The sequence below is a fragment of the Leptonychotes weddellii genome, chromosome 2 (assembly GCF_054177405.1).
Source record: "Leptonychotes weddellii isolate Sample4059 chromosome 2, ASM5417740v2, whole genome shotgun sequence".
In the NCBI taxonomy this organism is placed as follows: Eukaryota; Metazoa; Chordata; class Mammalia; order Carnivora; family Phocidae; genus Leptonychotes; species Leptonychotes weddellii.
This window is the reverse complement of record NC_138370.1, coordinates 13,391,956-13,413,594: the sequence shown is the minus strand read 5'-3', so window position 1 is coordinate 13,413,594 and position 21,639 is coordinate 13,391,956. Positions and strand designations below refer to the sequence as shown.

General features: G+C 37.8%; 1 protein-coding gene across 4 annotated transcripts in view; it reads left to right on the top strand.

The window, feature by feature from the left end:
* SORBS2 (sorbin and SH3 domain containing 2) overlaps positions 1–21,639 on the top strand; it is a 162,607-nt gene that overhangs the window by 118,511 nt on the left and 22,457 nt on the right. For 3 of the 4 annotated variants that reach the window (XM_081807642.1, XM_081807656.1, XM_081807649.1), the window contains 7 exons: positions 2,937–2,986; positions 5,620–5,804; positions 12,602–12,690; positions 14,040–14,086; positions 18,095–18,209; positions 18,294–18,422; positions 20,436–20,639. In XM_081807642.1, coding sequence (XP_081663768.1) covers positions 2,937–2,986; positions 5,620–5,804; positions 12,602–12,690; positions 14,040–14,086; positions 18,095–18,209; positions 18,294–18,422; positions 20,436–20,639 — 819 coding nt within the window. Of the gene's footprint in view, positions 1–2,936; positions 2,987–5,619; positions 5,805–8,075; positions 9,642–12,601; positions 12,691–14,039; positions 14,087–18,094; positions 18,210–18,293; positions 18,423–20,435; positions 20,640–21,639 lie in introns of all 4 variants that reach the window. The other variant, XM_081807635.1, reaches the window with a different exon arrangement.

Here is a 21,639-nt window from a genome sequence, read left to right as displayed (position 1 = left end):
AAAACTATGTCCAAAATTACAAGGTCAGATGGTGGCAAGTTAAAAATTAAGCAGATCTAGAAGCCTTCACTTCCATGCCATTCCCTTTATACCACACTTCTTAGCACGTTCAAGAGATGTATTTGGATCTTTGGATCTTTTAGAAACAAGTTATTTACTTAATACTATTCCTTGTTAACTATTTTTGTGAAATAAGTTCCTATAATTAACATTACACAATAACGCTTGGGCTAAAGATAGTAGAAACTTAACTCTTTGCATTCTACATGTGATGGTATTGGCAAAAAAAAAAAAAAAGTAACATAAAAAAAGGACTTTGCTGGTGGTTAAACTAATTTGCCATTATCTATTTGGAATTGAGAAGGAATATTGTATGATTCTGTAGCCTATTAATTTCACATAATGGTGTTTCAGAGTGTAAAAAAAATATTCTGATAAGGGACTGGATTCTATCTTCAGTACCCTTATGTAAAACATTTCTGGTAAAATTTGTAATTGATTACACATTACCTTAGCTACCATTTATCAAATGCCTAGCATATGCCATGAATAACATACTTTCTAATCCATAAAACTGAGAAACTGGCATTAATGAAGAACAATTAAAGACTTTTAAGCAAAGTTTAATCATATGATCACTTAGCAGAAAGAGTGATTCAGTGTCCATACTTTATTAAAATGAACTTCATTTAGGTATGTTAAAATATGGTAATACATAAACTGAGTAGAACATAATAGGTAAAATAGGTTACCTCTTTTCTGGAGACAATTTCCATTTCAGAAAGAGTTTCATTCATGTGATTAGCATAAAGTTTCTCTCTTAGTCATCTATCTAGACCTTTTACTGTTTCCTTATAATTTAATATTGAACTTTTTCCTTTGACAATACATAAAATCACAAAATTGGTTTCAGTTTATTTTGGATTGTGGAAACCAGCACAAGGAGGAATCATTGTAGTTTCTTTGCCTAAATCTAAAACACAATTAATTTATCAGTGGAGAGCCTTCACTTCTTATGCTATGTTTTATCTCACATTACAATTTTGTTTAGGCTCATTCCAAGCTTGCAATTCCAAATTTCTAATCACTTTAGGGTGATTACTCTTAGGATGTTCCTCAATTGACACTTTTTGATAATCAGCTACGGTTTGTGGTTGGGTGTCCCATTAATGCTGTGATCCACACACACACAGCAACGCTCTGAGGTTATTTGGTGATGCTTTTCTGAAAACATAGAGAATTGATATTTCTACATCAGAATATAATTATCTGGTTTTATTTGTTTACTGGTTTGCTTTCCTTCTTATTTAGTATTTTTTTTTCACCTTTCCAGTGTCCGATTCAGAGTTCAGCAAGCTAAGTAATCATGTAAATATATCAGATTAATGGACCAAATTTTTTCTTCTAATTTCATATTTGTTGAGAACCTAGGAATCTAAATATTTTCTAGGAATTACAAATATTAGAATATGCTTTTTCTGTCTAAAAGGAGGGAGGATATTCTGTAGCAGAAAGGTGCTTTTGTTTGCTTCTGGGCAAGATTCCATTCTCACTCAGTAAGATGGAATTAAATGAAAATATTAATTAACAGAACCAATTTTAGAGTTATGCATAAGAGGGCTTCTCAGACTAATCTACATAAAGAATCTACATAAATAATACTAATATTTTAACTGGTTAATTGGTGCTTATTTATAAGTAGAAAATAAAGTAGAAAATAAAAACTAAGTAGGTTTTTAATACTCTGGTAAAATATTTCTATGTGACAGGAACTTAAGATAAAATCTGTCAAATCCTGCCCTTTTTTTTGGCTGATATTTTTAAACTTTCATATGGAAGGACATTTTTAAACTAGAATTTCAGTTCCTCATCAGTTTGTGATAACTAACTCATCATCAAATATGCCCCAAACCAAGACTATGTATATATATTATTATACATATATACTTGTATATACATTTCCCTGTACATTCTAGACATCACACTGCAACTACTTTTGCTTATCTTGCAGTGTCATTTCAAATACTCAAGAGCTCAATACAGATCCTCTCTTGCCTTAAATATTTCAGCATTTATTCCAGAAGATGGTCGTAGGCAGTGAAAAAGTCATATCTAATATTTTTGCCTAATATCTGTTTAATTGTACTGTTCAAAATGAAGGAGTATGAAAATGGTGTGTACAATAGGCATTTGGAATTATGTATCAATTTGTATTTTTTATATTTCTTTATTCCTACAACCATGGACAACTGAGAGTTTATTTTCTCATGAAAATGTTAAAAATCCACTTTTTTAAAAAAAACGTTACATTTTGGTTCATTAATATTTTATTTTATACCAACCCTGAACTTAACTATTTTGAAAGATGCCAGTCTGCACCTGATTTAAGTACCAGGCAGTTCAGTTTAATTTCAAAACAAATTCTGTGGTATTATTAAATGCCATGCCTATGTTGACAGAGGAAAGATGTCTCAAGTTCTGCTTAAATGTTATATTTTAAAGAGAACACCTGGCAACATGACAAAAAAATTATAAAGAAGGTTTATGTTGTATAAAGGCTGAATGATGATTACAAGTATTTTTTTAAACATCAAACCATTACTTTATGCAGAAAATTTCTGTTTACAGTCTATTTCCTACATGAAGAAGTGGTTAATGACTTTTCTTTTCTCCCCCAGATAGTGTTTGGGCTGTGGATAATTTGAGTTAGACAGAGAAATACAGTGTGGTATACCAAAAGAGAAGGTAGATAGGAAAAAAGTAGAAATCAGGTTACATGTTTTTCTCTTTGAAAGACATTTTGTGATCAAAATAAATGGTATTTTTCATCTCAGTTTTTATAATATTCTTTTTAGGATACCTAATTTAATGTCCACGGACAAATGAAATTTTGCCCTGGTAAAAATTTTCATGGAACTATTTTTCTATCTTAACAGGCCTCCTTGTATCAATCCTCTATAGACAGAAGCCTGGAAAGACCCACTAGGTAAGAACGTCATTACATCATACAACCAGAATATTCTATACCAGTGGTTTCTTTTTCAATAGGAATACTACTCAGTGAAAGAATAACAAGGATTATGTTATCACTCACTATTATTTGGAGCACCATACTTTATGAAGTTGTTTTATTTTGTTTTTGTATCATTTCATACGATCATATTAAAAAACTCATAAAAATTAAGTGAAATAATTCTGGATTCCTTTACCAAAAAATTCTTCCCTTCCCTGTCTCCTCTAAACCCAGCTTTCTTTTCTTTAAATGAGAATTATAAAATCTAATTTTCAATATTATTAGCTGATATTTATAATAGTATATTTGAAAAAAAATGTATAAATTACTAGAAAATTTCTAAATTATGTTCAATACCTATTTATTCATTATATGCTCACCACACAAATCAGAAACATTGTTACTACCAATAAATGGGGGCTTACTATATACCAGACATTCTAAGTACATGATACTGTATTCAGACCCAGACATATTCGATCCTTAAGACACCACAATGAGTTAAGTACTATCCTCCCCATTTTATCTCTGAACAAACTAAACTTAGGCCCCATAACTCACCAAGTTCACACAGTTGGCAAGGAGCAGAGATAAACTAGAATCGAACCAGAATAACCTGGAACCACTAGTCCTAACTGTTCTAGGCGTCTGCCAAGGTAAGTTCAGTTCCCGGGCTTTAAATATCACACTTACTTTATAGCGTTGCAGAAATTCAGACACAGTTCAATAGCTATAGCGAATAACACAAACTCTCAGCCACATTGTACCATCAACAACAAATAATGATATAACATTAATTTGCCCTTCTATAGATTTCTATCAATGTAAGTCAAAAACTTGGTAAATCGGGTCCTTTGTAAATTGGGTTCATGCATGCCATCCAATGACATCAGTGTCACTAAGAAAAAAGCTCCTCCAAGTCCTCCTTTTATATCTTTTACATCTATATATGCTCCTAAAATGTTTGAACTTTGAGTTCTAATCTGACCTGAAGACTGCCGGAAAGACATACAGACCCTCACATGACAGGATAGGGAGAGCAGAAACAGGTCTAGAAGAAGACGGGCATCCTCTCTAGAAGAACGCAGACAAATTCTGAGGTCTGGCCCCATCTCTATACTTGCAAAGTGTGTGTTCTGTTCACTCATTTATGAAATAGGGATAACCGAGCGTCCCTCACAGGTTTGCTGTGCGGGCTACACCAGACAGTAATGTCAGCAAAGCAAACAGCGTATTGCTGGCTCACGGGACCTACCGGCGCTCTGACTGCCATTGTTGATGAAATTTTATGTAATGATTTGACAGATGGCATGCTGGGTGCTGTATATCTCCCATTCCCTGGTGTTCGGCTTAAATGATACTGTATTCAGAACCAGACCGTGATAAAAACTTCCTGCCATGACAGACTGCCGACACCATTTCATACAACTGGGTGAAAGTTCCCTTTAATATTTTGCTTGCTGGCCAGATTATTAGTCATTCATTATTTAAATAGGAAAACATTAGGGGCGTCTGGGTGGCTCAGTCGGTTAAGCGTCTGCCTTCAGCTCAGGTCATGATCCCGGGGTCCTGGGATCGAGCCCCAGTAGGGCTCCCTGCTCAGCGGGGCGTCTGCCTCTCCCTTTCCCTCTGCCCCTTCCCCCGTTTGTGCTTTCTCTCTCGATCATTCTCTCTCAAATAAATAAATAAAATCTTTTTTTAAAAAAATAAAATAAATAGGAAACTGTTGGAATTCCAGTATAAGGGTTTTCAAGCGAAGAGTAGTAGGAGAAGCCATAGGGAAACCTTGAGATAAGAGAAATTTGTCTCACCAGCTGTCTTCCTTTTTGGAGTCTTTTCCTCCCCTGTGGCTTGCCTTCTCTGGATAGAGTCATGTTGCTGGAACTCTTCTTTAGAGAGAAAAGATACGTGACACAAATCACAACACTGAATTGTCAGTCACAACATATGACACTAAAAGAATTTTTACTTTAGAACATTATTATAAACTTATATCCACACACATAAGAAAACGGCACATGGATGTTTATAGCAGCTTTATTCGTAACTGCCAAAACTTGAAGCGACCAGAATGTCCTTCAATAGGTGAACTGAGAAACAAACTGGTGCATCCACATGATGGAACAGTACTCAGCAATAAAAAGAAATGAGCTATCATGACACCAAAAGGCACAGAGAAATCTTAAAATCAGGATATTCAGCAGAAAACAACCTTAATAAAAACTATGGACTTTAATTACATTTAATAATAATGAATCAAGATGTTCATCAACTGTCACAAATGTATCACAGTAACAGAAGATGTCACAGTAGGGGAAACTGTGTGCGTAAGGAAAGGGAGCATAGGAGAACTCTCTGTACTTTCCAATCAATTTTTCTGTAAACCTAAAACTTCTCTAAAAAAAAAATTACAGTCTATGAATTTTTTAAAGAGATGATTATAAAGAAATAGTGTTTAATAGCAAGGAATGAATTCTTAACACTGCAGTTTGGGGGAAGAGAGGGAAGAGTGGTCGTGCTGTCCCCAGCACCTTCCATCAGTCATTCTGAGTCACGGGTAAACCTCCTCCAACACCAGCCTAACGGACGCTGATCCCTTCTTTTAGTTCTGCAAGCATGGCCAGTGACTTTAGGAAAAGGAGGAAGAGCGAGCCTGCGGTGGGGCAGCCCAGGGGCTTGGATCCAAGTGCGAGCAGGACTAGCCCAGGGCAAGTGGACCTCCCAGGATCAAGTGGCACCCTGACAAAATCTTTCATCAGTTCTTCTCCTTCTTCCCCCTCAAGAGCAAAAGGTGAGCAATAATAGATTGACATGCAAGCAATTTATGAGCTTAATTTTAAACTAGGGTACCATGTGAGAGCTGGTCCAGGATAACCATCCAGAGAGAGCTAGCATTTAAATACAGTGTCTTGAATACAATATAGTCTGAGAACTCTAACTTATCTTTTTTTACACACACTAGGTCGGGTTGGTGAGCCATTTGAGTGGCTCGATGGACTCTATCATTTAGCATATTCATGCTTTTTTCCTCCAAATATATCATTTGTGGGTTTTTCTTGAACAAATTCAAAGTATCTAACTTACTGTCAGGCTATTAAAAGATTACATTTATGAATATTTGCATATTGTCAAAAATGTTCTAATGTTACTACAACTAGCAAAGTTAATCACATTTATAGAATAAGAATTAGAAGTAGCAACAAAGAACATTATTGCCTAAAACACTTTGATTTGGGTTTTTTTTAAATTATTTAGTTCTAGATAAAAATGTGTCTGACCTACTGAAGTTATTTCTTTAGTCATCTGTTCTATATTTTGGTGAACATTCATATAGACAATAGAATGTCTGTGTTCTGCATGGTACACGGTGTTTGATTCAGAACATTCCACTAGTAAGAACTAACTGGTTTCAAGCCATACTTAGAAATTTTAGATATCGCCAAGCTATTTTTCCACATGGCCTGTCTCCTCTCCGGAAATTCGATGAGCTATGCTCAGAGAGGGCAAGTCTCTCCTTCAGGTCTCTGAAAGACTGCTCAGTGCATTATTGCTGTGTTAACCAGAACATTCCCAAGACGGAGACTGAGGCTTGAACCGGCATCTGCAGGTACCTGAGGCCATACCACATTTGGGTCCCCACAATCTCCCCCAGTCTCCTGGGGTTGAAACAAAACACCAAAGGAATTTGAAAGGTGTGAAGAACCTGAGCTCTAACAGAAGTTTCCATAATATAGCACAGATTCAGCTACACATATCAAATGTAAGCACTAAAAGTGTTGCCATGTGGTGATTAAAGTTAAGCAGTAGCTGGTTTAAGGAGTGAGCCCCTTTTATGACACCTTTCATCAAATTCACAGAGATACTTTGATCAGATTCTACTCATTTATGCAAATGAATGCCTTAAGATAATAAGTCATGAAATACCATTGATTCATTACACTTGGATAGCACCCAAAAGTTAAAAGGTTTCTGATTAATTTAGATAATTGTTTTTATCCTAGGGAGTGTTAAGTCAACTTCCTTTCCCAAATATTACATATCTACTTAATATGCTTATCTACTTTGGAAAAAGGTGGGTAAGATTGTAAGACAGCAACTCTCGATACGGGTATTTTCCTCATGGGGTTCCCTTCTAAGAAGGAAATTTCCCATTAGATGTACTTCGGCCTTTTATTTATTAGTGAACTCAGCAGAGCAAAAATAAAGAGTCTTTCCAAACACATTCCAAATTGAGGTCAGTTTTAGCTATTATCAAATTGCAAGTTATTTTTAAAAAAAAAACAACCTCCCTGGAAAAAAGCAAGATGCATTTACCTCTGATGGGAGTTTTATATTATATCCAATTATCCTTATAAGAACCTGCCTCATAAGAGGTTGGAAGTGGAGCAATTAAAGAGGTAAATTCATTTATCTAAAGAGGCTCCACTTAATTTTTTTCTTGGAAAAATATTGGCAACAATAGCGCACGACATCTTGGTTTTGCAATTTTCGAAAATACTTTGTCTTACTGCTTTTTGTATCTAATGCCCATGAAAAATTATTTGCTACAGTTATGGGAGTGGTATTTAAATGCAAGTTTATAAATTACTCTTTACCTCTCTGTCATTATAAATCAAATGAGACTCAAATCCTGACCCTATTAAGTTAATTAAATCGATATCACTTTTGGCCTTAATTGTTCAACCCTTAAATGACTATCAGGTCATGCTATTGATTAGCTTTCGAGATACTGTTGTGCTTCTGGCACACCAGGTTTTGCCAAAAGATGTGTAAACACAATCAAAATAGGTAGATTAGCGACATTAATTATTTTTTATACATGGTTTTGTTAACTCTAATATCTGCAAAGCTACCTTCATTGAAAAAGTATTACCTTGCTTTAGAATCAGGCTTTTTTCTCTAGAGTTGAAGCTACATGTGTAACAATCGGTGTCTAGACCAAACCATACTAACTGCATTCTCTTTGCTGTGCTGTCTGATGCTAAGTGACATGCTCTCCTCTTTGTGAACCTTTTAACTTCTCCAAATGTCTCTCTTCCACCACGCTGCCCTGGATTAAAAGGTGGGGATGATATATGTCCGTCCCTTTACGGTTACTCAGGGTTCAACGGCAACCCCTCCAATGAGTTAGATTACTGTAACGCTTACAGACAGCATTTGGATGTCCCTCGTGACTCACAGAGGGCCATTACTTTCAAGAATGGCTGGCAAATGGCCCGACAAAATGCAGAGGTCTGGAGCAGCACCGAGGAAACGGTTTCCCCCAAAATCAAATCCCGTAGTTGTGACGATCTCCTAAATGACGACTGTGATAGCTTTCCTGACCCCAAAACCAAGTCAGAGAGTATGGGTTCTCTGTTATGTGAAGAGGATTCCAAGGAGAGCTGCCCTATAACGTGGGCTTCCCCCTACATCCAGGAGGGCCGCAGTAATGGCAGGTCAAGGCTCCGGCACAGGTCAGCCCATGACGCTCCAGGCTTCCTAAAACTGTACAAGAAAATGCACCGCATTAACCGCAAGGACTTGATGAATTCAGAGGTGATTTGCTCCGTCAAGTCGAGAATAATGCAGTATGAGAAGGAGCAGCAACACAAGGGCCTGCTCCATGGATGGAGCCAGTCCTCCACGGAGGAGGTGCCCAGGGACATGGTCCCCACCCGCATTTCTGAATTTGAAAAGTTGATTCAAAAGTCAAAATCCATGCCCAATTTAGGAGATGAAATGTTATCTCCCATAGCCCTAGAACCTCAACAAAATGGTTTATGTCCCAAGAGGCGATTTTCCATTGAGTCTTTGCTGGAGGAAGAAAACCAGAGTAGACACCCTTCTCATGTACAACGAAGCTACAAGCCTAAAACCCTGGTGCCAATTCATATTGAAGTCACCAGTGATGAGCAACCAAGAACGCATATGGAGTTTTCTGATAGTGACCAAGACGGAGTTGTGTCTGACCACAGCGATTACATTCATGTAGAAGGATCATCCTTTTGCAGTGAGAGTGACTTTGATCACTTTTCTTTCACATCCTCTGAAAGTTTTTATGGATCCAGCCACCATCACCACCATCACCGGCACCTCATCAGCTCCTGCAAAGGCAGATGCCCAGCCTCCTACACTCGATTTACCACAATGCTCAAACACGAAAGAGCTAAACATGAAAACGCTGAAGAGCCCAGAAGACAAGAAATGGACCCTGGCCTTTCTAAACTTGCATTTCTGGTCAGTCCCGTGCCTTTCCGGAGGAAAAAAAATTCAACTCCCAAAAAACAGACTGAAAAGGCAAAATGTAAAGCGTCTGTATTTGAGGCTCTGGACTCTGCCCTTAAAGACATTTGTGACCAAATTAAAGCTGAAAAGAGAAGGGGAAGTTTGCCAGACAACAGTATCCTGCACCGTCTTATCAGTGAACTTCTGCCAGATATTCCCGAAAGGAACTCATCCCTTAAAGCTCTCAGAAGGAGTCCCATGCACCAGCCTTTGCACCCACTGCCTCAAGATGGTGCTAATCATTGCCCATTGTACCAGAACGATTGTGGGAGAATGCCTCACAGTGCCTCTTTCCAAGACTTGGACACCACCAACAACAATTACCACCACCAAGACCACGAGAGTGCACGGAGTCTCCAAGGTGGATGAACTTCTCTTTCTTTTTCCTTGTGGTTCAGACACCCACCATCCAGCACTTTCACCTTCCATTCCTACATCTCATCATTCCTAAGCCATGAGACCACTCGGCATCATTCTGTGTTTTGAAGCAAATGCTTGTTGTGCAAACATGTCTTACTGAATAGTCTCATTTGCCCATGTGATATTCAGGCTGGATGTGTGGCTTAAAGTGACCACTAATTCACAAAAATTTACTCATTCAAAATCAAAAGGGAAATCCATCTTGTAGCTTAATGTTAGGGCTGAAACTACTTACATCAAAACAACAAATTAAACCTATTTTACCACTTTAAAAGGATTCCGAGACAGAGACCATGATTGAGTATCAGTATCCTTAAGAAACTGACAACTCTTTTTTTGTTGTAAAGTGAATCAAAACCAGTAACTTAACAAATAGCTTTTTCCTTGATTTTATATTAACTTCATAAAGTTATATTCACTCAATAAATAACTTGCTTACATGCAATATAAAGACACTACATCAAAACACTCAGGAAGCAAAACTGAAGTATGTAATGAGTCATTGATGGACAATGAAAAAAGAATAGGATTTGTTTAACGACTTTCTTCATTTAAAGGACACAGTGGAATAAAATTTTTGTGAATGTATCTTTAAGCTATATATACAGAAGTCTCATCTCCATCACTCAGTGTATTTCATTTTCTCTGCCTTTCCATATCTTTATTTATTTTCTATTTCCACTGAAAGAATCCTCTATCGACATGTTAATTAGACCATGTAGGTTAAAAGTGACTCCCAAGCCCATTTTCATAGATGGACTATCACTTTGAAGTGGCAACACAAGGACAAATAACAGTTCAAATGCAGGGGACTTTCTTGACGGTTTTTTTTGGGTGTTTTGACATTTTCATACAATCTTTATACAATTCTTTTTGTTAATTCTTAAAGTACGTCTGTTTACTATGTAAATTCTAAGAAGCCAGAAAGAATATTCCATGCTGAAATTTGGATTAGCAAAGTCTTCTATGCACGGGACTTCTATGCAAAGTGCTTTACACTCATTACCTAATTAACACTGGCCTGAACCAGGTGATAGGTGTGATTATAAGCACTGTTTTACAGTTGAGACCCAGGGAAGACAAGAGATTTGACCCAAGTCATTTAGGAAGTAGGTAGGAAAAAAGAGATTCAAGCTCCTAATAATTCAGAATTTGTAGTATAGGATATAATTTCTATAGGCAAAAAAAAAAAAGACAATTCAAATTTCATATTAATGTAATATATGTGGCTCAGCCGTTAGCTGCCATTGCACACATTTGCTTATTAGTATTTATCTTTGCTTCCATTTATACTACACAGCACGCTTCAAAAATAACAAATTAGAATTTTTTAAATCAATGCCTACAATTTGAAATTTTTACTGATTGAGACATGTCATAGTTTAAGTTTTTAATTAATTAGCTACCTTTTCCAGTTTTTCAATATTGGACAATTCCAGTGTTTCAATTAAGTAAATCAATAATAATAATAATCCCTTCTAAATTTTATGCACAGAGTGCATTGTTGAAACATGATTTGAGAGGGCTTTGAAATGCATTTAAATAAAATAAAATATTTACTTTCCAACTTTGTTTAGCCCAATTGAAAAATAGGTTATATTCCAAGGATTAGCAGAAGTAATTTACAAGTTAATGACCAGTATGAGAGCCCTATGATCATAAAAGTATATGTATTTAAAATGGAAAATATATGGCACATAATCCTCTCTCATTCTTAAAAATAACTGATTAAGTTTTACCTGAAATATCTGTGGCCATGCTACCTTACTAAACCTAAAGACTTTGGAATTCACAACTGATAGATATTTATCCTTATATGTTGTCGCATAACTGATATCCCACCTTCTGTTAAGTAGACAATTCTTCCTTATAGTCAAAGCAGTCAAAATCTTTAAACAATGTTTTCTTTTTATGAATTGGCATTTTAAATTCCTTTATAGCTGTATTTATTTTCTTTTTAATGCTTCTTGTTAACCAGTATAACTAGCTTTATTAAAGGCTAAAAGAAAGAATCTACTAATTTTGACCCAGTTACACTGGTAGAATTCTGTAACAGAGATTACTGGGATATTTTTAGCCTCTAGTTACATTTCCATGTATAAATGTGTAAAGTATGAGACCATTAAGAGATACTTGTAATCATAATTTTGTAATATAATTATTTATACTTTGTTTTAAGGTGAACAGAAACAATTCAATGTTTCATAAGCAGTTTGGCAAACAATATGACACTTTCTGTTTAGAGAATTTTTAATCCCTTTGTTTCTTGGAATAAATATATACTTTCTGATAAGGTAGCTGAGCAAAAGGGAAGGCAAAAGATAGAGGCCTTTTAAGCCTTCAAATGACGTCTTAAGACTCACTAATGAAGAGGGAGCAGCAAGAAGGGGTCGGGGGATGGACACACCCATGTTCTGCCATCACCATACTTTCTTTTTTTTTTCTCTTTTTCATTACTGCATTCTCAAATTGTTCCACAAAATGTTTTAGTTCTTGTAAACTGTTGCTATTTTCAAATTGTCCATCTTCTCTAGGCCCTATAGTGTAATTACAAATCGGAGGCAAAAGGAATTAGAAAGTATTAAATCTTTGAGATGAGAAATGCCCGCGACTATGAATGGTCTACACCGGATGCTGCAGCATAATTACACCAACAATGTAACAATTATATTTGTGACTAGAACACTTCTGCCACCTCGAGATATTTTTCCCTTTTGAAATGTGCTGGCTTTGTGTCTTCTCTCGCAACTTTGTAATGACCTTTGAGTTTTATTACCCATGTCTTCCATTGTGGTGTCTCTCTAAATCTGAAGGAGAAAATAGTTGCCACCAGGGAAAATGGCTAAAAGGGTCAGCTTTTAACTAAGTGGATACTCACTCTGACCCCGTCCTCTCCCGCAGACCACGAGTCCCCTAGAAGTTACGCTTCCGCCATGACTGACCTGGGGAGAAGTGCACCGCGGGAAAGAAGAGGAACTCCGGAAAAAGAGGTAGTGTGTTTAGCGCTACTTGAGTCTTTTTTCTGCAGCGTATTTGGCAAAGCACTTGTCAGCCAAAGTGATGTCCCAAACCAGTAAAGAACCCAGATTAAGAACATAAAAATGACAAGAGAGAAACTAGAAAGTTTCCCTGGAGCCTGAGCAAAGGACTCCAAGCAGGATGCACTCCGACCCTAGCTGCACATCTCCCCCAGCTGCAGCCCAGTTTCAGCAGCGAGGCCTCTCTGAGTCTCGACCTGATACCCATGAATTAACAAGGGTGTTCTGCCAAACTCTTGAGCTGGGTTGCCCCACGGAGGAAGGAGATTTCCCTGTGCAAATTTCCCCACTGATGTAGGGGAGAGCCCTGGGTCATCTGTGTAGCAAATCCATACAAATTCAACATAAATGATTTTTGCTGGCCTGCTTTTATTGGAGAACATCTCTGAAAAATCACTGCTCCTAGGAACCGCCTACCAACTAGCTCTTTGTCCACGGCTCCAGCTCAGGGCTGGAGCTCTGGTGCGTGCTACCTTGGAGCTGTTTGACCGCAGCTGAAAGCTAGTCTTGGACTGGTAGCCATTTCAGGAGAATCACTACAGGTGTCTCCTATAGTCTCGAACCTGTGGGACCTGCAAAGAAGTCAGGAATGTTCCAGGTTGCCTAAAGTTCACAGAATCACGAGGAAAGAGAGTGGGGTGAGGGGATTACTGGGAAGTGGAGAAGGAAGAGCTGGGGTGGCTAGCTGTGGGGTGCAGGTGATTGAAGGAGAGTGTGTGTCACATCTTATCATGACGACAAGACGGGTTTGCTATGTGCTAAAGAGTTCCTGAGCCCTCCAAGGAATGCAAGATGACCAAACCTATGCTCTGGGCCACTAACTAGCCTCCCAGTGATAACTGGGCTAATATTTCTTTGCTACTATGTTGATAATTATTTAGTAAAAGGGATGATGGTTTCCTTCATGACTTTTCCCAGTCTTTTTATTACGAGTCTGAAGGAGTTATGTCAATACATAGAACCTAGAGCAACTAACCTTCTGCAGTTATCCCAGGAAAAGCCGGATTTATACCTGGGACAGAACCCTCGGCAGAAGCCTATTCCAGCATTCATGTTCCTTAGTTTCTAAGACGAAATATGATATCCAGTGGTTATGATGAAAAAGTCATCTACTACATCCTGTTACCACTTAAATACCTAAATGAAGGACTAATTGGTTGATTTATAAATTGCAGAGGATTTAAGTTATATGTTTCATCAGTCTTTGTGCTTTCATTTCCCTTTAATTCACGTGAAATTGCTTTCTTGAAAAAAAAAATCCAAATTGTAAGTTAGTGCTAATTGTTTACCTTCCCTTTCAGAAATTGCCTGCAAAAGCTGTTTATGATTTTAAGGCTCAGACATCTAAGTAAGTAAGATAAGTGTTCATTATACATCTTAGGGTGGCTTTAAACACTTCAGTAATATTTAAGAGGTAAATATTGCAGTGAGGTGTATTATAAATAAGGTCTAAGTCCCAATTCAGTAATTGGCTGTAATTAGTGTTTCCTTCACAATTAACTGCGATAGGGTTAATTTTATTTTCATTTGAAGTTTAGTTGAGAAACACTGAGTTTTAAATGACATTAAACATGTTAGAGCACCATGAGTTCAAAGGGATAGGAAAACAAAGTGATATTAAGAATCTTTGTTTCTAGAATTTTCATGTCAAGAATGAAATAAAAGTAAAGTGCTGGGGAGTAATTAACACTAACTGAGAGAATTTAATAACATTTATCTATCCAACTAAATTCAGGGCAGTTTGTGGGGTAGAAGAGTAGAACTGTGTACAAAGATTCCCATAGTCAAAGCTCCATGTCTTAACACTTTAACTTTGAGATTCTGAGCAAAATTCTCTCCTATGGTCTTTTGATGTTGGTGTTTTCATATTCCTATGTTGCAGTATTTTTTTTTTTTTTTACCTTTTGTACTTAGGAACTTGTTCATCAGGTGGGCATGTGGTTAAGAAAGGCTAGTACTAAGCACATAAAGAGGCTTAAATAGGAGGGAGTCTTCCAGATTTGTCGTGGCCCATGTGCATAGACCTGATTTAAGAAACTTTGAACTCCGTTAGAATTCAAGATATTGAAATCATTGTATATTGGCATTAAATTATCCCGTGTTGTTTAGACTGAACATATATAATAACAAAAAATTTTGTTCATAAAAATGTATATTAACTAATATTATATTAATCAATTAATAGTTCTAGAAACTGTCTCTGCCATAAGACATACAAAAATAAAATCACTCAGAATTTGGTAATACTGCTGAGATGGTGAATGAACTAAATAGGAAAATGCTACTTAGAAATTAAGATGGCTTAAATCTAGTGTTTAAAAAAATCCTGAAGAAAAGCTTACCCATCTTTTTTTTTTCTTTTTTTTTTTGGATGAGATAAATAACATCTGCTTTGTTTCTACTATACTCTAGTCCCTATTACTGCTCTTTGGATATGGTGTGACGATTTGTATGATGCATGCCGATTTTACAAAATAATGATATAGAACATGTAAATGTCATTTCTTCTTTGTGACAAGCAATCAAAAGCTTTTTTAAATGTATGAAACCCTGGGGAATGACAGGGCATATAACACAGGAAAGGTATCCACCCAGGGCCCACAGCTTTTTAAGAAAGCTTAGTAAAAAACAAGCTTTGGGAGAAAGATGATGTGCAGTGCTAAGGAAAGTGTTTGGGGTGTTAATTGTGTTGCTGAGTTTTGTTTGCTCCAAGTGCCGAGGCTTATGCCATCCTCCAAGGCCATGTCCTCATTGCAAAAGCTCTGAGTTAGCAAAGGTTCAAGGCTTGTAAATGGCAAAGCCTTTCTGAATGGTTGTCAGCACCACCCCCACCTTTCACGAAAATCTTTCTAGACCCACAAAATCTAATTGCATAAACCTTCAGAGAAGTCGATCCAATAATCACCCATGGAAGCTATCCCATATTTTTTGTAAAAAAAAAAAAAAATGTTTCCCACATACCATAAGTAAACTGGTCTGATTGCAGCTTAATCATATTCCTCTCGTTCCGTCCTCAGGAAACGTAAAGAGCAGCCCCCGGTGTAGTTACCCTATTTGACACAAAAGTCTAGGTTATGGATGACTCACAAAGCTTTAAAAGGCTCACACACCCAGAAGCACTGAATGTCCTAGAAGTGCTCTTAATTAAGAGCTAGATGTGAGTGCTTTTCGTGCCTAACATCAAGAGACAGATAGATGTATCTGTTTTAAATAAATATCTGTTTTTTTAATTTTATTTTATTATGTTATGTTAATCACCATACATTACATCATTGGTTTTTGATGTAGTCATTCTGTTTTAAAAGCTATTTTTCTTTACCTACTGCAAAAAGTTTAATTTACAAAAATACAGCTCAGTAACTCACCCAATGTGATGTCTCAATCGTTAAAAAGGAAGAAGAGATAAAATGTCACCATTGCCAAAGGTTATCAATGACCACTATTCAAAAGGTTTAGGGGAGGGAGGAAACAAGCTTTACCATAATGGGGCTCAAAAAATCTAGGTCTGAGATGAGAGGGACACAATTTTGAAAACTGATAAGCGAGATCTCTGTCCTTTATCTAGAAGCTCTCAAAATTTTAAATACAAGCCTTTAAAAATAGAAAAGATTTCTTTTCATATTGAAAAGAAAGTTTTCTCTAATTGACATTTAAAAACAAAAAGCTAAGCTTCCTAGTCTCCTTTCCAGAAACCAAACACACCTGGTACTAATAAAGCTGTTGGACTGTAAGCATTAAATATTTTGCTTTTTGTTTTCTACATCAGGCACTTCAAGAGGGAAGTGTACTGTATTTGAATGTAAGGCTCTGTGAGTCTCCTTTGTCTTGTGGGTTACTGGAAATTTAATGCACTTTCAATGTGACTATTTTAGTACTTCTAATTGCTCGATCATTCTTTTAATATGCAACAGCTTTTTTTCCAATTAATTCTTTTAATCAATGAGAAATATTCTACATCTGATATCCACCTGTCTCTTCATTATCTATTCGGCACAAATAAACGACCCAAATCCAGATTCTGAATGAAACGATGCAGAAGATTCAAGAGTGGGAAGGCAGATGTCTAGGAAAGTGGGGCTCTTGGGAAAAGATAGGAAATGAGTGTCCTCCAACAAAACATAATTATGGAGGCAAAACAACAAACAGATACAATTCCCTGGATAACGAAGCCATGAAAAACAGACGCAGGGAGGATGAGCAGGTAGGCATGAATTAGCCAAAATAAGGAATGTCTTTAGAACTTGAAATTACATACCCACATTTACCTGCTTAGGAGAGAAGCAGGTAAATAAGCTTCTTCTTTGAAATAGCCCAGATGGAAAAGCATAGTTAGTGTCTCAAAAGTATTTTTATTTTTTAAAAACAAGGGGTGCCTGGGTGACTCAGTCAGTTAAGCATCTGCCTTCGGCTCAGGTCATGGTCCCAGGGTCCTGGGATCGAGTCCCGCATCGGGCTCCCTGCTCGGCGGAGAGCTTGCTTCTCCCTCTCCCACTGCCTCTCCCCCTGCTTGTGTTCTCTCTCTCTCAAATAAATAAAATCTTTAAAAAAAGAAAAAAGGTCTAGGGGTACCTGGGTGGCTCAGTCAGTTGATAATCTCAGGGCCCTGGGATTGAGCCCCACATCCAGGCTCTGTGCTCAGTGGGGAGTCTGCTTCTCTGCCCCTCTCCCCCTACTCATGTGCACGCTCACTCTCTCTCTCAAATAAATAAATCTTTTTTTTAAAAGGTGTAAAGAAGGCAACAAACAATTGGTGCATGTCTTTACACCTAAAACATGTTTATCTCTGCTTCACTGAAGAATAAAAGATCTTTTTCTTTACACAAAATACATTCCTCATCAAGGCATTCCACTTAAATTCCTGACAACCAGCTTCAAGGACCCATAAATAACAATTTTTCTGGTGATAGCTCTTCTGTGCTAAAGCTAAATATTTATTTTCCTTATTGTAAGCGTTAGCACATCAAAAGGAGACAGAAGGAGAAGTCAAATATCTGGCCAACTAGCTAACCAGCTTCAGGATAAACAAAATCAGTGCAGATTCATCACTCCTCCACTGTAAACTCATGATTACACAGCAATCACACGCCCCTGCCTTTAAATTTCATATGCATCTGCCCGTGATTTATATCAAATGTGATGTTTATACTTGGTCTTTTTTGAAATCACTTCTGACGTTACAAGGTGATCAGTGAATCCTAAGAGTTTGCAAGGAAAATCCTTATGTAACTGGGCTCGAAAAAGATTATTTAATGTGGACAGTATATTTCTCAGCCAAATGCAAATCAAGTGAGAGTGTTGATCTTAAGAGTAATTGCTCTACATCAGGGAAAGACCCACTGAAACGTGTCTCTTCCAGGGAGCTGTCATTTAAGAAAGGAGATACTGTCTACATCCTCAGGAAAATAGATCAAAATTGGTATGAGGGAGAGCACCACGGGAGAGTGGGCATTTTTCCAATCTCCTACGTCGAGGTAAGTCCTTTCCTTTCCCTCTTCCGTGATTGTTGCTTCCCAAGTCACCACAGATCAAGAATAAATAACTCTTTTCTCTCATAGAAACTCATACCTCCTGAAAAAGCACAGCCTGCAAGACCACCTCCCCCAGCCCAGCCTGGAGAAATCGGAGAAGCTATAGCCAAATATAATTTCAATGCTGACACAAATGTGGAGCTATCGCTGAGAAAGGTATCCTGGCTGTTTTCTTCAACAGTGCATTTTGAAAGGCTATATATTTTCAAAAGTAAAATAGGTTACCTTTTTCTTAGACAATTTTTGTGTTTTCCCCATGTGCTACAAAGGACTCTATCAGGGCCGCCCCGAGGCGCTGTTACCCACCGCTCCCGTGTGCCCTACGGGACACAAAGCTTCTGAGAGACATTGCCTCCCAGGCTTAGCATGGCAGGCTCCAGATCCTCTCCTAGGGGCGCCTCGAGCTGGATCTCCTGCAGCTCTACATATGGAAACATCAAAAGGAAAAGCACTTTCATGCACCTCAAAATTTTGTTGTCCTGCTGCCTTATTATTCAAATTTAAAAAAATAATAATGTTCCAACATTTAATTTTATCTTGGAATCAACGAATAGTCCTCACGTAATGCAGGTACTTCTCACTCCAGAGCCTTTTTGAGGAGTCCTTTGTGCAGTGCTGTTCCCTTGATCAGCCCCCTCTGGGCCTCATGACCGACCCAAATTTCACTAGCAACCTATCCAATTCCAGTATATCAGAAAGAGCTCCTTTTGACTTGCAACTTTACACAGTGAAGAAAGAGCAAATGAACAATTGTCATTCTGTGCTAAGCCATCATGTTCATTTGTTTGAGGCAACCACAGGTCTGCACAGAGCACGGGCTAGAGAGTCACACGCTGGGTGGTTCTCGAACATATACCGGGCAAGTCCTCAGCCGGGAGCAAGGAAGGGAAGTCCCACTGTTCTTATCCTGGCAGAACCTCATCTCGTCCTCCCTTCTTTGCCCTGGTTCTGCATCATCAACCGATTCTTGTCCACCCTCCAAGCTGCAACACAGCTTTCCATGAACCAAACCAGCTACTGTTTCCTAGTAAAAGAGAAGCTTCTGCCGATGCGATTTATAGCTCCAGCAACAGCCTAGCAACAGTAGTGTGTTACCGAGAAAATCAGTACAGATTTTAAGAGTAGGGAGATTTCCTTTTCTTCAGTATGTTCTGCACGGAGGCGGTGTGGGACAGGCTCTAGGAAGACTGGCACCTCGAGTGCCCCCTGCAGGAGGCCTCCCTACTGCACTGCAGCTTTGACTCTGTCCCCCTCCGGGGCCCCATCAGCAGCCCAGACTTCCGTACCACCTGCTGGATGCGGATGCTGCCATTTAAACCACAGTTTGCCCTATTTATTTCAGGGCCACACGTGGTTTCGAGTTGAAATTTAAGCTGGGTTTTGTGGCATTGGCCTGATCGCTGCCGGTAGCAGGAATGGTGACCGTAGAAAGTTCTATTATTGCTAAAGCCAGGGGTTCTGTAAATATGTTTAATGACCACTGTGGCGTGGCTGCCAGCCAGTTAGAATGGACAGTGTTGCTACAGCATCAGGATGCAGAGCAGGTGGAGGTGGCCCTGGCCACAGCTGGGGATTATGGAGGGGACTATCTCTGCCCTGTCCTGCTAGCCTTACTCTTTGCTGCTCCTTGGCCGCATGTAGATGGAGAGGATACGCAGTGTGACGTTCAACTTCATCCCTTCCGGAGGCTGATTTCGGCAACCGGTTTCAGACACACAAGCACAGCGTGCCGAGTTGCCCTTTTCTGAAGCTCTTCCTACAGAAGGTCATTCCCTTGAATCCATCAGTGATAGGATAACGCTACTGTCAGTGAGCTTTTCCCTGGTAAACCATTCTGCTTTTTGAAGTAACTGATGCAAGTCATTTCACACGGTACCAGTGCGAACACGTGAAAGCCCGTTCCCATTAGCCAGGCATCCCTAGGGGAGATTCTAATGTCATGATTGAATGATGAAATTGCATATATGTTGATAATCTGTAATTCGAGTGTGAGCTCAGAGACTTTATTTGTGTTTTCCTGACAAAAACAAACAACAACAACAACTGGAGGTTTCAAACTTTTCCCAAATGGAAAACTATTGTTTATTAGACAACGTTGACAATTACACTTTTTGTTGTTGTTGTTATTACGTCTCTATTTATAACGCATTTTCCTAATATTCCTCACAGGGAGATAGAGTTATTCTTCTGAAAAGAGTTGATCAAAACTGGTATGAAGGTAAAATTCCAGGAACCAGCAGACAAGGCATCTTCCCTGTTTCCTATGTGGAAGTTGTGAGGAAGAATACAACCAAAGGTGCTGAGGATTACCCTGACCCTCCAACCCCCCACAGCTATTCTAGTGATAGAATCCACAGCTTAAGTTCCAATAAGGTAAGAAGACATTCCAGCATATTGGTATAATATTTGGGAGCCTGAAGTAAAATCATCAATATGTGACGTTAGGCATTAGGCTAGAACATCGTATCTATTGCAAAGCATAAATGTATATGTTATGTTTCTAAGTGTGCGTGCCATGTCAAGTCAATATAATTTCTTTTTCTGAGGGGTGCGAGCACAAAGGTTTGATGCTTGATTTTGATAATTTTATTCTCAAATTAAAATACTGAAGGAGAAAACATTAGTATCTTAAAATCCCATATGATATATACCTGTATATATATACACATTTATCTGCTTTTTGAAAATTTTTCCGAAGCTTGATTTTTTTTCTAAAGCTTGATTTTATTTTTATAGATGCATCTTTTACATGGATTATATATAGGTATAAGTAGTATATACAAATATATGTGGATAGACAGATCCCAAAATGGTCTATTTCATCAACACATGGTAATTAAGTTGACAAAATTCTATAAAAGTCTTGGGGTTTTTTAATATAGAAAGAGAGAGATTAAAGAATTTTAATTATGGTCCGTAGGTTAGTTGGTTTATTAGTTTGAATGAAAATGTCATTGGTTATGAGGAGTCCTCAAGTTTATTTTATTAGGTTTAGGATGATTTTGTGCCAGATCAACTGTCTGACTTGAGCTGTTAGCTAAAGGTCGTTATCTTTCTCAACATGTAGTCTGAAAGGGACTTTGCTTCCTGATCTGGTTAATTAGAAGAGGCTATTCTACTTTCTTTACTCACAGTATGAAGTTCTCCTTAATTTTCTATTGGATTATAATATGTTGTGTTCTTTTCATGGGTGGTATTTAGGGATTTCTTTCTCCTTCTCATTAACTTTCAAGTATAAAACTTTAAATTCCCAAGGAATTATTCTACTTCCCAACACTTTAAACATTTTGTTTTGCATAATTCATTAAACATTTTGATTGAAATCAAGGCTGGGACATAGAAAAATAAACCATTTAGAGGTGGCAGAATGACA